The 15,173-nt window shown below is 43.1% G+C and overlaps 1 protein-coding gene across 4 annotated transcripts in view; it reads right to left on the bottom strand.

Moving 5' to 3' along the window:
* The window catches only part of NRP1 (neuropilin 1), a 137,991-nt gene that overhangs the window by 9,662 nt on the left and 113,156 nt on the right, over positions 1-15,173 (bottom strand). For 2 of the 4 annotated variants that reach the window (XM_038529705.1, XM_038529706.1), the window contains exons 11-13: positions 12,169-12,273; positions 7,968-8,027; positions 2,623-2,760 (exon numbers count right to left, since the gene is read on the bottom strand). In XM_038529705.1, coding sequence (XP_038385633.1) covers positions 2,623-2,760; positions 7,968-8,027; positions 12,169-12,273 — 303 coding nt within the window. The remainder of the gene's footprint in view (positions 1-2,622; positions 2,761-7,967; positions 8,028-12,168; positions 12,274-15,173) is intronic. The other 2 variants (XM_038529707.1, XM_038529708.1) reach the window with 1 other exon arrangement.

Genomic DNA, 15,173 nt, shown 5'->3' with positions numbered 1-15,173 from the left:
CCGGGGTGAGTAGGGTCTCAGCCCACAGAGAGGCATGGGTGAAAAAGGCACCCATCTTGCGTCTGTGACCAATATCCCCATTCTTAGGGAAAAACACTGAAGTTAGAGATGCTGCCGAGGAGAAGCACATCTACGGAGCCCATGAGGTTTCTTTTGGCTAGCCGGAGAACAGGTGGAAGAAGGAGGACACTGGACATGGGTAGAGGGAGGAAGATGGCCTGAGAAATCTCCCCTGACCTCGGCCCCCACACTGCTGCGGTCTTTTCAAAACATGCTCATGTCGCTCCTGTGCATGGAGCTTGTCAGCAGCTCCTCGCTACCGTCAGCCTAGCCACACTTCTTCATGGGGCACCCAGGGCCACACACCCCTGCCACATATCTAACCACTTCACAGAGGAGCCTGTCCAACCACACCGCCTGCGATCTCTCCTCCTCTGTGCACGCCAGCTTACACTCTCAGGGGCAGAACTTTCTCTGATCCCCCAGTGTTATCTTCCCAGTCGCTGCTCACTCCACCTGCAGAGCAATCACTTCCGGCCCACAGCCAGACCCTGAGCTCCTGGGGCAGGGCCAACCCTCCTTTGTTCCTGTATCCCTGGGGCCTGGTATAGCACCTCACAAGTAACGGGGCTCCTCAAATAACACTTGTTCAATGAACCAGGGAAGATGGTGGGCTTCAGGAATCCTCTGTAAGGAGGTACGTAGCTTCCCTCTTAGAAGCCAAATGCAGAAAACCAAGTGGGATTCTTTCAGCGAAGTTCAAAAGTGAACAGCAGCATATTTAACCTAGACAGTGCTAATTTAAAGAAATCTCCATAACTGATTTGCAAAGTGTGGAGTACTGCCTAATGTCATCTGTGTGCATGTGTGCTGTGTGTAGGGCTCTTTTCATTTAGATTTTTTTTTTTTTATGTTAACAAGTTCCTGCCTTTCAGATGTCAGGCTCACCCCTCTCTCGCGCAGCAAATGCTTGTGTTTCTATTGCTGTAGGAGGCTTTTTCTCTTCAGGGCAGACCTGGTACCACAGCCAAGCAAATCTGGGTGTATGGGAGAACAAAAGAGACAAATCCTTCTGAAGGAATCGCACTTCTCAGCTGTTACTCTAAGGCAAGCCCTCCTTTTCTGATACTCCAACGCATAAAGCGTTGATATTTTTCCTTTCAGGGGTTTTATCAGAGTTCGGGGTCAGGAACTCTGTCTTCATTTTCTCAATTAGCACTTTACTTCTGCAAGCCTTTTATCTTTTGTCTCTGGCTAACATAGCTTTTAACCTCCTTTGAATGTCAGATCCTACTGAGCCATTTTGCTTCACTTTGCATCAATTTTTCCACCATTACTGCCTTCATTTCAGCTAATTGCATTTGGTTAATTTGATGCCATTTATATGTACAATGCCATTTACAGTCAAAGTATTTTAAGTTTTCTAAAACTGCTTGTCTTAAGATTCAATTGAAAGTGTCTCAGAATTGAAGGAGTCCAATTTTATCCAATTTCCTTGTCATTCTCATTAGGCAAAGAGGTAGCTGTGGTAGAAGGCAGCCAATTCAACCTACTTAATGGTTATATTCACTGGTAGGAAAAAAGTGAAGGACAAAATGGGAAAGGCATAAAATGCCCTCGGCTAATCCATTGGCCCACTGACCCACTCATCCAAAACCCAGCATGGAGGACTTTGGCTTAAAGAGCTCTTGTCAGCATCAGCAGATGTCCCTCTAGGGTATCATCTGGGAAGCCACCTCTTGAGGGAACAGTCCTGTAACTTTCACTGAGTCGGGTTGAAGTCCGCCCATTGAGTGCTGTGGGTGTGCAGGAGCATGTGTATGTGTGGGCCTTGTAGGACACCACCGTATCTTTACGCAGCACCTCAAACTCCAAGACAAAATGACTAAGAGGACAACAGGATGGCAGTGGATAAAGAGTTCACTGGAGTGGCTGTCAGCCCCCACTGGACCCCCAGCCCAACCCTCTGCCACTAATTAATCTTAGTAGGAAAGTAAGACCGGAGGTGGGGCAGGCCGGGTGAGATTTCCACCTGCTCTGAAAAAAGGGGCCAGACTGACAATCAAAAGAAGAAGAATCCCACCCCACCTCGTTCCACGTCCACTTCAAGGGTCAAGGGAGGGCAAGCATTAGGCTTACTTATTGTTTCTTTAGCTGCAAAATAAATGAGATGACATATGCCTGGATTTGCTTCAAAATAATCCAGATTCAGGGGTGAGAGAGATAAAATAAGAGCCCTATGATTTGGTGCTTGTTTAAACTGGGTTATATCCATAGAGGGTTCATTTCACTGAGGCTTTTCTACTTTTGAATGTATTTGAGATTTCCATGAAAACGGTGCAGAAAAAGTATACAACAGGTAGTCATTCACACATAAAGCTTTGCCCAGTTTGCTGTTTTTCCAAGAGGCCACCAGTTGCCAGATTTCATCAGCCTTCTCTGCTACTGGGTGTAGGAGCATCTCTTCCAGGAAAGGAGATCTTGGTAATTCCAGGAAATGAAAGTGCAAGTGAATGTTTGGTAGTATTTCCTAACACCCTGAATCTCACAGACCCCAGACACCCTCCACAGTAACACCTTCTCTAATTCAAAGAAGCGGGGCCGCAGTGAACTCTCCATTACCTGTGTGATCCTGGATGGGTCCAGTTTTGCTGGTCAACACACTCCACTTGAGCTGCACCTGATTGTCATGCTCCCAACGACAGAAAGTTTTGTGAGAACCCCAGCCAAATTCACAGTTAAAACCATATGTTGGAAACTCTGCAGTGGGAGGAAAGGAAAAATAGAGACAAGCAGAGAAAGACACATTTAATCATTTAGGTCAGAAAGGCCCTTAATACGCTCACGAAAGGCACAATTTATATAACTTAACGTCTGTTTCCAAATTCTGGGAAAGCCACAAAATCTGGGATTACCAGGAAACTCAAAACACGCATGGAGATGTCAAAATGTTTGCAAAATCACGTTTCGGATTTTTTTTTTTTTATCCAGCTTTAAAAAGATTATGGACTGTCTGTCAAATGGTTTTACATAAAATTTCCAGGAAGGTTACTTTCCAAAGCATATGTATTACATCTATCGCGTTCTCCTCCTGCCCACAACATTTAATATGAAAGATACTCTGTTTTTGAGGATAAATCATAGACTGATATCCACCAATGAAAGAATCTTAAGTACAGATTGACCCGTGAACCTCAAAAGTCTAGAAATGTGACTTGGCTGGATGTCTTATCCTGGAGGCTATCTGTATTCTCACCACACAGGGTAATGCTTCAGCTCTTTATGCCAGATCTCTGAAGCATTTCGTAAGGTTATTTTTTTTCTCCTGTGCTTTGTATCAGGTTAATTAATTCGAAGTGTAAGTTTCTGCTTTTTTTTTTTTTAGAGAATTTAAAAATTTGCATGTAAATGAAAACCTCCATGCGAGTTCATGTAAAAGCCAAGGCAGTTTTATTTATTTATTTATTTATTTATTTATTTATTTATTTATTTATTTATTTATTGCTTGCCAAGGCAGTTTTAAAGAGCTGTCCACTTAAAAAAATTTTTTTAATGTTCAAAAAAATGTTTCTCTTGGAATTTGAAAACAGTATGAATGGATTCTCAGGAATGATTTGTCTTGTGTGTTCTACAAGGTGCTATTTGACTGTGGTGTTTTTAAAAGCCTCTATAGCTTTATTTTTTACTCCAGCCCCCCACCCCTTTTAAGAAGTAACTTAACTTTTTAAGTGTGAAAGAAATGAAATCATTGTGGCTTGGAATTTGTTTTCAGAAAACTGAAGCTAATAATTAGAAGAATCTTAAAGATAAAATTCTTGTGCTTCTGTCAGCCCCAGTCTTTCCCCCTATATAAAATTGAACACACAAAGTGGCTGGTTTCTCTAATGAAGGAAGGTCACTGCTTCTCATTGCGTGTGGGTAGTCCACAAGATGGCAGCATTGAAACGGAGAGGAAGGTGCCTAGGATATCTTGCCAATTGATCTTGAATATGTCTCAGAACAACTCCGTATGTACAATAAGGGAGGTATAGTATGGTACGCTGTAGTAGGGTCAGGCTGAGTCCCTATCTTGTTTTGATCTTTTCTTTAACTTGGTCTGTGTTTAACACAACACAAACTTGCTTTCTTCTGGCAGCCTGACCCCTCCCCCACTTCCATAATGGCCCGAGGGATTTTAATGGGAAGATTTACTTAAGAGATCAGGATGATTTACTTTGCATTTTTTAGTTTCCAAGGAACCCTTTGCAAATGCTAATGGAAAATTTTGGAAGGAATGTCAAAACCGAGCAGGATGGATTCTCCCTTACAATGACAATGAGACCTCCCAAAGGGGGCGCAGAGCCAGTTGGGAAAAGTAACTAGCGAGCCACAAGTTGTGTATAACATGTGCACTTTCAGTTAGTGGGAAAGGGCTGTACTTCACAGCTATGGTGTCACCGGAGAGAGATATTTCATGTCTAGCTTATCATAGCCATGAAATAGGGCTTTATAAAGCATGAGAAATCCTCCCCAAAATTTACCACACTCTTGAGCAGCAAGATTGAATTATGCAGATGAACTACAGTCAATTGAACAGCCACTGAATGGTTGAGCAACCTTGGATGCCAACACCCACGAACCTGGAATGTACTGTTGCATAATCTCATGTTAGAAAATGTTAATATTGGAAAATGTTAATATGTGTGTGGTTTTGGGTTTCCTCCTTCAATGTACTTTATAAGACATGCACATGCAGGAGGGCAGCGAGCCATTACAGCACACACATTTCTGGTTGTATTTCTGCTTAATACATTAAATTTATTGTACAGAATAGAAACCACACCATGCATTATTTTGGCTCTTAATATTCTGGTGACATCATAAAATATATGAGTTTGGATGTGTTGCTAATGACCAGGACATAGGACAGCCTCCTTTGAAAGGAGGACTCAAGCATTTCTGCAGCTGCGTTGAGCGGTGGGCCACATTGACCTTCTCATGTTTTCTCCAATCCTACGACTTTAACAAGATGATCTGCTCTAATGTTTTGTATTTTGCTACTCTTTCATCTTCTTGCCCTAGTCATATAATCTATGGCAATCTTGTTAATTTAAAAGAAATAGTCTTTCCTTTTTTTTTTTTTTTTAAATCCAAGCATATGGTGGGGGAGGGGTTAGGAGTAAGAAAATGTTGACAATGCAAGCCTGGCCAGAAAGGCTACAGGTGAAACCCATAACATACACACACACACACACACACACACACACACACATTTATAGGGAGGAAATAAATGGAAAGAAAGAGAGAGAGGAAGAAAGAAGAACAGAAGCAGAAGAGAAAGGGGGAGAGAGAGAAAGAGAAAAAAAAAGCAAACTGATGAATGAAATACATGTATAGGACCAGTGACCTTTCAGTCTTCAAAATATTACCCAGGCCCTGTGGCTGCACAATTCTCATTAAATTCATTGGGAATAATCTGGCTAAATCCCTTCTTGACTCTTAAAAATAGCAGGAAACAATATTCTGAACTTAAAACAAATTTATAGCCGCTGTGTGCCAGTACCAGCTGTGTTCGTGGAAACTATCTTGCCGGCATTTGAATCATTAGCACCGTATATGCACAAGGATTTAATTTTGGAATCTGGTATTCCAAACTTCTTTTGAAGATGTTAACTAGCTTACTCTCAGACTGGTCTTTCAGGCCAAATAAGTGGAGGAGCTCAGGCCCATGCAGTCACAGGTTGCCAACAGACCTTGAGCTGCTCTAGGAGCCTCTGAAGATCCTCAGAGTGAGAGAGGTTCAGCAGGGAGAGCTGGATTGAAAATGCAGGATTTCTCATCATTTTCTGGTAGAGTATTAATAGGCTTTGATGCATCTGATTACAATCAGATGCATCAAATCAGTATATGAGTATTATATGCCCACGAGTTTATTATATTGATAAGGATCCTCAAAAATGAAATCTTAAGACTCTGTTTGAGTCTATAATGGCTTCAGCAAAATCAGATTAGATGACAGTTTAGAAGTTCAATATACTGCCTGTAAAGATGCCTGAAGAATCTGAAACCTGCAGAACAGTATGGATCAAATTATCAGAGAGGTGGGTCCGACCACTGGGTGAACACCTCAAAGTTAGACTTGGCCTCTGACTTGATGCACGCTCAGGGCCTCACGAACTATTCTGACTTAGTCAGAAGGCGGTAATGAACAGAACTCCTCAAGGAAGATCAGACGGTCCATTATCCACAAAGACGGGGAGGCAGATTCGTGACTCAGGCCATGGAAAAACAAGAAATCGAGTGATTTATAAAGGACTCTGGGCTGACTGTGGAACTCAAAATGGGAGCAGACACCCTCTATCAGTAAGTTCTGTGGTCTGCCATAGACTGGATCAGATGGTGGTGGCTGTGGGTCTCACTGGTTCAGGATCTATACATCTGTGCCCTGACTACAGTCAGCCCACGGGATGGGGTATAAGGCTGGCCCTTGAACTCATGCACAAACCAAATGCGTTCACGAAGTCGCTGCTGAACTTTAGCGTCCAGGGGACATTATCCCACTGTGGAATCTGGTGTATACCTTCCCATTGTCTCCAGAGCTCTGGCTCACTTAACGTTTTTCAATGATCCCTAGATCACTGAACTGTCCTGAACCCTGGCTTAGCCAGAAAGTGACAATGAACTTCAGCTTGTCACCTTGGCCCCCTTCCCAGAGAGCCAGTTGATGGTTACCCCACAGAGAAGCACCCTACAAGGCGGAGGAAGGCAGGATGCCAGCGAGAGGCCACCAGGGTGGTGACGCAACCCCTGAAGGCCACAGCTCGGAACGCTCGGAACTCGAAAAGATGTCCCCTTGGACTGTCGTGTTTTCCGAATTCAGGGGAACAGAACCTCTTCTGTTTCACCTTTTGGCAGCTGGGGGTGCGTGAGCTGCGGGGTCACAGGAATTCTACCCACCTGAGCACAGGGCAGGGGAACTCGGGGTGAAGTTCGAGGGAAGGGGAGTTTGTTTTGCAGTTTAATCAGGTCAACGGTGACGGTGTTCTTTAAGGAAGCAGACTAATTAGAGGAGGCCTTTCTGCTGTCTGCCTCGCCGGGGAGTGTCCTACTGTCGAGGAAACACTGATATACACCACATGCCCCATTAATAAATGACTGCAGGAGGCCAAGGCTCAGTGGGCTTCGGCAAAGGAAATGGGAGAAGCTGGAAAACTGACCTGCTCACCCTCTTCTAATGATTAACTTTAAAGTATTTGAAACCTCTGATTGCTCACACTGACCGTTTCCCTTGTTTCCCTTCGTGTGTGTCCTGTGTCCGTGGGGAGGAATTCTGCAGGACACTAACACAACACAAAAGATGGGGGCGGGGAGGCTGCCGCTGAACTGCGGGCTGGTCCCCGAGGAACAGGCGCCAGGGGTTTGTAGTCATCAGGCTCATCTATGAATAAAAGGATACGGAGGTGCTGCCCCCCGAGGGCGCAATGATCACAGCCCCGGCTCCCCGCACCGCACCGCACCGCACCCCATTTCGTGGCACGCCCACTGGAAACGCTGTTGTCAAACTGCCAGCTCCGTGGCAGGCAAAACTGACAAACTTTGCCTGTCTCGGTTTTGTAGAATTGTGATGAAAATAAATAGTCAGGCTGCTGCCTGCGAGATTTCCTTCTCCTGGAGTTTGCAAACACAGTCCGTGTCCTAGATGTGCTGCGTTAAACAAAGTATGTTATCCAGTTCCTTCCGGCGAGAGCTGGGATTGTCACCATTTGGCAATTACTGATGGAGAAGGAAACCTCACTCCCTGCTGCATATACATGTGGATGGAAGGAAAGCAATATTTATGGCTCGTGCTTGGAGACCAGATGCTGCGCGGCATCTCTCTTCTAGGACTTTGAGAGAAACCGAAACAGAGAAGCCCGGCTAATGTGGCTACTTTACGGGGGGAGGGGGGCGCACACGAAATCTACCCCGTTTTCTGTTTGATTTGCTACCTGATTGTATCGTGCTGTCTATCACGGTTGGCCTTTCTGTGGTCAGCACAGTGGTACCACCTGCAAAGCGAAAAATAAGTAACACACAAAAATCAGGAAAAGGAAGCTTTGTGGATAATACACAGTAACGAAATGCTATATGCTTCCTACATCTGTTAGAGGTAAACATTTCCCAGAGAAAATCCTTCCTTTCATTCCCCCTGTGGTTGTCTTTTTACTTGGATTTTGCCCACCACAAGATCAAGTGCAAATAAGCCACGATTTTTTACTTGACACATGCATTCACCAAGCATCCAGGTGGTATGGAGAGTTTGAGACTCGGTTCTAAGGGCATTCCCTGGTTCCCAGGCTAAGTGTGCTACACAACCCTAACTGTGAAAAGCAAAAGCCTCCACACATCCTCAGTGACTTAGGAATTAAACTTGACCTGGGCCTCTAAGCCGCAGACAGCTTCCCAAGGTCTCAGGTGCCAGCCTTCAGGGAGGTGCAGGGCTGCTCCCCACAATCTGTTTTAAAATCAGAAAGCTGAAGTGGGTAAATACTCTGCGCACTATGTGATTTGGAGAAACCACAGAAAAAGGCAAAGGGAGACACACTGCCTCATAGGCCCGGAGCACTAGGAGATGGCCGAAACAATACCCTGGACACTGGGGGCTTCCAATCAGCTGGGGTCAACTTTGGGATTCCTGGTGACAGAACCATGTGATTCACCCTCTTTTGTTTTGCATCTTGGCGCTTCCATTTTCTGCTCATTAAACCACTGTTTTAAAGTAGTGTTCTGGAACTTGTCAACCATAAGAGTCACCTGAGCGCCTTGAAGCTGTAGTTGTCAATCCACGAATCCTCCCCAGGCCCCACAGAACCAGAATTTCCAGAGGTAAGGCCTTGGCATCTGAATTTTTGAAAGTTTCTCAGGTGAGTCTTATAAGCCACTGAGTATGGGACACACTGGTTTGCTGTTCATTACTTGGATGTTTTGAGAAAGCCATTTCTCCTTATGTGTATCTGTTATGGTCAGAGATCATCTGTTTGTCACCCCAAGAGTTGCCCTTTGGGGAAGGGCATGGGGTGGGCTCATGAGTATCATGGGAAGCTCTGGAGGAAGCTTATAAGGTGCCACTGTATGCCTTCTAATAGTTTTGTTCAATAAAGATCTGTGTGATCATCTCTATTCTAGCCAGGCCCTAGTTTTACCCTGCAGCTTCCACAGATCAGAAATCATCCAGATTACAAAGCAGAGAGCTGTAAAATCGTGCTCTTGGGATGGTATGAAGATTTTGGAGCTAATTGACTGCAGCACCAAGTCATGTTACCCTTGCTCTCCCGGTAAATATGCTGGATGAGTGGTCACACGTGTGCCTGGCCTCAATGAGGCAGGCGCTAGGAAGAAGGAATTATATATATTATGGGTTAAGAAGGTGAATCTATAATGGCAGAATTGGAGAGAGGCCAGCATACATTAGCGTTCCGTTCCCGGTGGTCTTACAGGACAAAGACTCAAGGTGAAAATTCACTTTTTAAGACCGATATGCATTATCAGTTTTGTTATAGGTTGGGAACCAAATTCTGCTGTTGGGTACACCCAGATCCAATGTGAAATTTGGCCTCCTGGTACCTTTGAAACCAACTGCATTATCTATTGACTTCAAAGGCATTTGCAAATGAGTAAATTCAGGGGTGAATTTTCATCTTGGCAAGGAAGTATGGAAGAGAGCGAAACCTCTGCTCATTTCCATACGTTCAGTACAGTTCACCTGAAATTCAGTGTTGTTTGTAAGTAATGAGCATTTTGCTAAAGTCCTTATTTCCCACTATATTCAAAGTTGTTGCCCCGGGAGGAGAAATTATGACACCATCTGCATGAAAGAACCAAATACCGCACGAGAGAGAGCATTCATCCTAATTTCATCCTGATTTCCACATTCCCTCCTAACAGGGTTAAAGTGAGGCTGCTTTTTGTTTGGCTCCATTACACGCAACGTGCCAAGTTTGAGGCTCCAACAGTAAAGCCTGGAACAGGAGGAGCAAGGATGGTGCAGAGCTGTGTGAGAGCCTAGGATGTGAACCATCCCCATGTGAGAGGATACCTGGGTTAGGGGAGGCTTTTGCTTCTCACAAAAACGTTTACACATGAGCATGCCCTTTCTCAGAGAAAGGATAACAAAGAGCTTCATAAAACAAAATAAGTAAAAAAACAAAAACAAAAACAAAAAACCAAAGACAAAAACACAATCCAAAATGGCCATTAATGCAATAAATAAATTTGAAACATGAGATTCTTTCTGAAATCATCTCTTCTTGATGAGAGCACGGAACAGGCATTATCAAGACCTCTGGAAGTTCTTAATATATGCATATATTTACAGAAAAATTGAGACAAATGGTCTGGCTTGAGAAAATGACTTTTTCTTTGCCATGGTAATACATAAAAAAAAAAAGTAGACCTCATTTCTATCTAACCAATAAAAGATTTTAAATGCTGTAGATAAACTGTAACCCTATCCTTTTAAAGGACTGTCAGTGTTTCCAGTATAAATGACCCATTTTCTGTGGTGTGCTACTTGTTGCCATACATAATTTCCTCCAGGCTAACATACTTGCCCTGTTTCATTCAAGGGCTTTAGTTTCAATTGATTCAGTCATGAACTGATGCAAAAATGAGAAGGTTGGTTGTTCTGATACGAGGAGTAAATCTGAGGCTTTGTTTCTAATCAATATTAACTGACCACTTTAGGGTTTATAAAGAAAAGAACCCTCTCCACAAGAGGGCAATTGAAAGGGTATATACTGTGATGACTATAGTCGTTCTTTTTTATGAGGAATTTCACTACGGATGTGTGACAGAGCCCACAAAAGTCCTGAGGTCTGTGGCAGGCTGTTTATAAGCAATCTAGGGAAAGTTCCACAGGGCCTGGTTCACAGAATGGTACTCTGTTCTTCACACCAGCTGTAGGGTTTTCAGTTGAACTTGATATCGCACAAAGAAAATGCCTCTGCATTAATTAATTTTTGTGGCTCGTGGCTACTTACAGACAAGATTTGTTTTAAAAAACCCATAGTAACATTTATTGGCCCTATGACTATAAGCAATTATCCTGGGAACTTGGAGGGAGACAGCCTTAGGAGCTGGGATTTAAATGGAAACCTGGTTCATGGCACTGAATTTCTGAGCTAGATTTTACCCCTTATTTATCTGAGTGCCGAGCTCTCTCGTCACTTCAGAGGAGAGCTTTTGAAGTAATTGGAAATGTACAGTGGGGTGTTTCCTTCCAGATTTTACATTAATGCCTTAGCCAATAACATGGCACTGTTATGAAGTGACATGGTAATGCCTTCAGTTTTGCCCATGGAAATTAATTATGTGGGCTGTCTGAGTCCCTTCTGGACAAAAATATAGATCTGCAGCCAAGAGCTCATGTTTAATCTAAAATGAGAGTCAGATGCTATATGAAACTGCATTTTTACCCAGGTGGCAGTAAAAGTCCTACGGTGATTTTGGCCACAATAGTGTGAAAATCCTACCACCTTGGCCCATTTCCAAGTGGTACAATCCCATTTCCCCAGTTGTCTAATATTTCCTCTGCCACTCCCAGTAGAAGACGAGGTCTCTCTCTGAGGGTTTTAAAAATGCTATGGAGTAATACTCTTAATTAGTGAGGAATTTGGGACACAACCTCCCGGATACATTTGTTAGTTGTTCCTGATGTGAAATAACAACTAATTCTGCCTTTGTAAATTTTAATGTCAAATGATTTACAAAATTCTAACTTAAAAGCTGCATTTTGAATATAAGCCCGATTTAATCAATTAGTTGGGTAAAGGTTCCACTCCAAACATCTTAACCTTGTTAGAAAATGAAAATAAACATTCGAAAGTGTGTGGTTATGTATGGGTGGTGCATGTGTTATGGGGGTGGGGCTTTGAAGATGAGGATGAGTTTAGCACATTTAGCCATGGAGAAATCTGTATTTGATTAAAAGCATCCTAGCCTCTGGCTCTGAACACGGCTTAGATGATTGCTTTGAATGGCGGTGGCAGGTCGGCACCGGGCAAGAAAGGATGCATCGGCAGCTCCTTCACCACAGGACCACCGCCAGCCAGGAGGAGGAGGAGTTATGCAAACACAAACAAATGTCTAGCCGGGTCTCAACCACAATATGACTGAAATGGCACAGCAATGGGATGAAGATGGTTTCTGCACCTGTGAGCTGGAAGTCATCACCTGTTCCGCTGTGGCAGTTGGCCTGGTCGTCATCACACTCATCCACCAGGTTCCCGTTGGGAGTGGTTGGACCAGCTGTAGGTGCTGAAACAAGATCCAAGGATTATGATCTCACACCTCTGCAATGTATTCGCAGGGCTCTGGCTTTGGAATCTGCTAACACCTTTGCAGAAAACTCTAATCCGTCCTAAGCAGGCTGGGAGCATGGTTTGCCTCTCTTTCAGGAGCTAAATATACTTGGATTTGGCAGAGTGCATTGGGGACTGCTCTGTTTGGTATTTGATCCATATCTGCTGAGGAGAGTAGGCTGCCTTAGCGTTTTATACATTGTTATCTACATAAACATCCTTTTTCTGAACAGTGCTTGAATTCTCTCACTGGTTATTTATTCATGACCCTGGAATTGAGAACTTTGATGATGGAGATTCTGCTTCAACTGGTTGTCTTTTCATTTCCAGTGTGCTAGAGAACTCACTTGTCACACGAATTCTTTTACATTCTCAGCATTTGCTAAGTTCGTATCATAATTTTTCCCTAAAAGGGGGTCTCAAGATTCTCTCTTACTAAAGTACTATTCTGTTTTTTTTTTTTTTTAATTGTTTTGACTGATTCCATTTCCCTTTAAGTAAGCTTCTCAACCTGGGACCCCCCCCCCCCCACCGCCCCCCTCTGGAGCAGGTGTTTGAGAGGAGTTGTCTTAGATATCCCGGGGTCATTTTCCCTGAACTGCTGGGCGGACTACATTCCAACCCTGGCAGGTATTCCTGTATCTCTGAGTTTGTTGTTGAAAGGTAGCCAACATTAATCAAAGACTGCTTTTGAAGTTCTTTAAATTTAGTTTGGTCTATTATTTTCAGCCTGTCACTCATTCCTGCAATCTGTTTAATATTTTACAGTTTTAGGCATTACATTTCATTTTACAGAACCTGAGGTAACGTACAGTTTTCTTGAAGTCTGAGAACCAGACAAGATACCAGGAGCAGGGGGGCCTGTTCTCTGAGAGCTTCTGGCCAGCAGGACTGTATCGGTAACTGCTTCTTTCTCAACAAAAATTTGATACTGTTTGTTATTGTGCTTAATTAGTGAGCAGAGTTATGACAAATATAGAAACAGAGCTATTTTTTACTTCCCCAACTGCCCAGAACACACGCCAGTAATAACTAGGAAATCAGCACATATAGAGAATGTGTACACAGTCTAGGCATGCAGTGTAGACTGCGTAAAATGTCTGCACGTTCTGGGCTCCACTTGTAGCCATCACTGAATCAATAGAATCCTCCCTGGCATTCCAGATGCTTGTCTTCACTGAGTTATGTGCCACTTTTAAGTACTTAAAACTCTCTGTTCATTTGCATTCCTTATGGTATTTATAGAGGTGGAGTTCCTCATTGGAAGCGGTCCGGGGTAGGACCTGGCTTAAAGTGAAAAGGTAGAAAGTGAATAATTTTTATTTCCCAATTTTACTGCTTGAATATATTTTCTCTTCTGTGATTCTCTAATTGTTTCTCATAAATGCTAGCCTAAAGTAAGATGGCCACGCGTGCAAGGCTGAGAATCTTCCAGACCAGGAGACACAGAGCAGATACTAACTAAGGGCCTGTTAATGATTTTAAGGAAGAAAAAAAAGCCCACTCCCTTTCACCAATTGTGTCAAAAAGCTCTGACATTACTTTCCCGGGATGTTGACTTCTCTTACGGCTGCTCGGGGCAACTTCCTCACTTTTGTGAGCACTTGGAAACATCTGCAGCAAATCTCTTCACCAACCATTTCTACCTCACTACAACTGGCAAACTGCCACCAGCCTCAGTCTTTTCAACCAACCATTCATTCCACCTCTTAAATCTGTGTTGCTCTTCAATCTGCTTGTCCCTCCTTTTTCTCGGTTTCTTTGCCAAAGTCCTGGCACATAGTCATTCTTAGCCTGGGTTGATAGTGACTAGATAACTCAGAGGTCTGAGAAGTGACTCCAGATTCAGAAACAACTACACAATAAAGAATGGGAGATAATGGCCTGCTTTAAAATAAATACATACAAAAGTAGCTATGAATTATTCACCAGTATGGTGATTTATATCTTAAGATTCTCTAGTGCATAAGAAAAGTTTTATGATGTTTAATGTGCTCAAGAATGTAATTATATTTGGGTAGCTCAAAACACAAATAATTTTGAAACCACAAGAAGGTGATATTAAAAAGCATTCTTCAGAACAACCATGAGCATATGCTCGATTGATTAACATCTGGGTACCAACAATAGCCATCCTTTGAGCTAGCCTGGAGGAAGACCTTTATGGGGATGGAAAAGTTGGTTACTCATTTATGACCAAATCTAAGGCAGATGGGAATTCTAATGCACGAAAAGCATTCGATGGTACAATAAACAACCATCGCATCAGTTTTTCAAACATTCCTCTTACTTATTATGTGATAAAAAGGCAGAGCTGAGTGCAGTTCTGAGGTCAGTGAGTGAAATGAATTTGTCCTTGGTATGACTTTCATATGATAAGTTTATGCAATAATATCCTTAAACGGACCTTCACCGCATGATCAGGTATAATATTATCTCACGTAAAGATTTGTTTCGCTGCATCAGCCTGAAACAACACTAAGAAAGTCAAAGGAATTGGTGGTTTCCAGGGGTCAAGGGGAAACTGCTTCATGGGTGTGGGGTTTTACCCTGGAGTGATGGAAATGTTTTGGGACGAACATTGTGGTGGTTGCATAAATAACTGTGCATGTCTTTCCTAAGTGACAATGAATTATTCACTTAAAAATGGTGAGTTTTATATCATGTGAATTTCACCTCAGTAAATTATTAAAAAAAAAAAAATCAAAGGAGGCAACTCAGAATCTGAGGAGAGTTCTGCAAACAACCAACACAAAGCACTGTTTCGTGGAGGGTGCTGGAATATTGAGCCTCATGTACCGGCAGATGCAGAGGCAGGCTCACCCAGGGGAAAAAGCTGGCAATTTGCAGCAGCAC

Source organism: Canis lupus, chromosome 2, assembly GCF_011100685.1.
Source record: "Canis lupus familiaris isolate Mischka breed German Shepherd chromosome 2, alternate assembly UU_Cfam_GSD_1.0, whole genome shotgun sequence".
NCBI lineage: Eukaryota > Metazoa > Chordata > Mammalia > Carnivora > Canidae > Canis > Canis lupus.
Note: the sequence above shows the minus strand (reverse complement) of the source record. Positions and strands in the feature narration are given on the sequence as shown.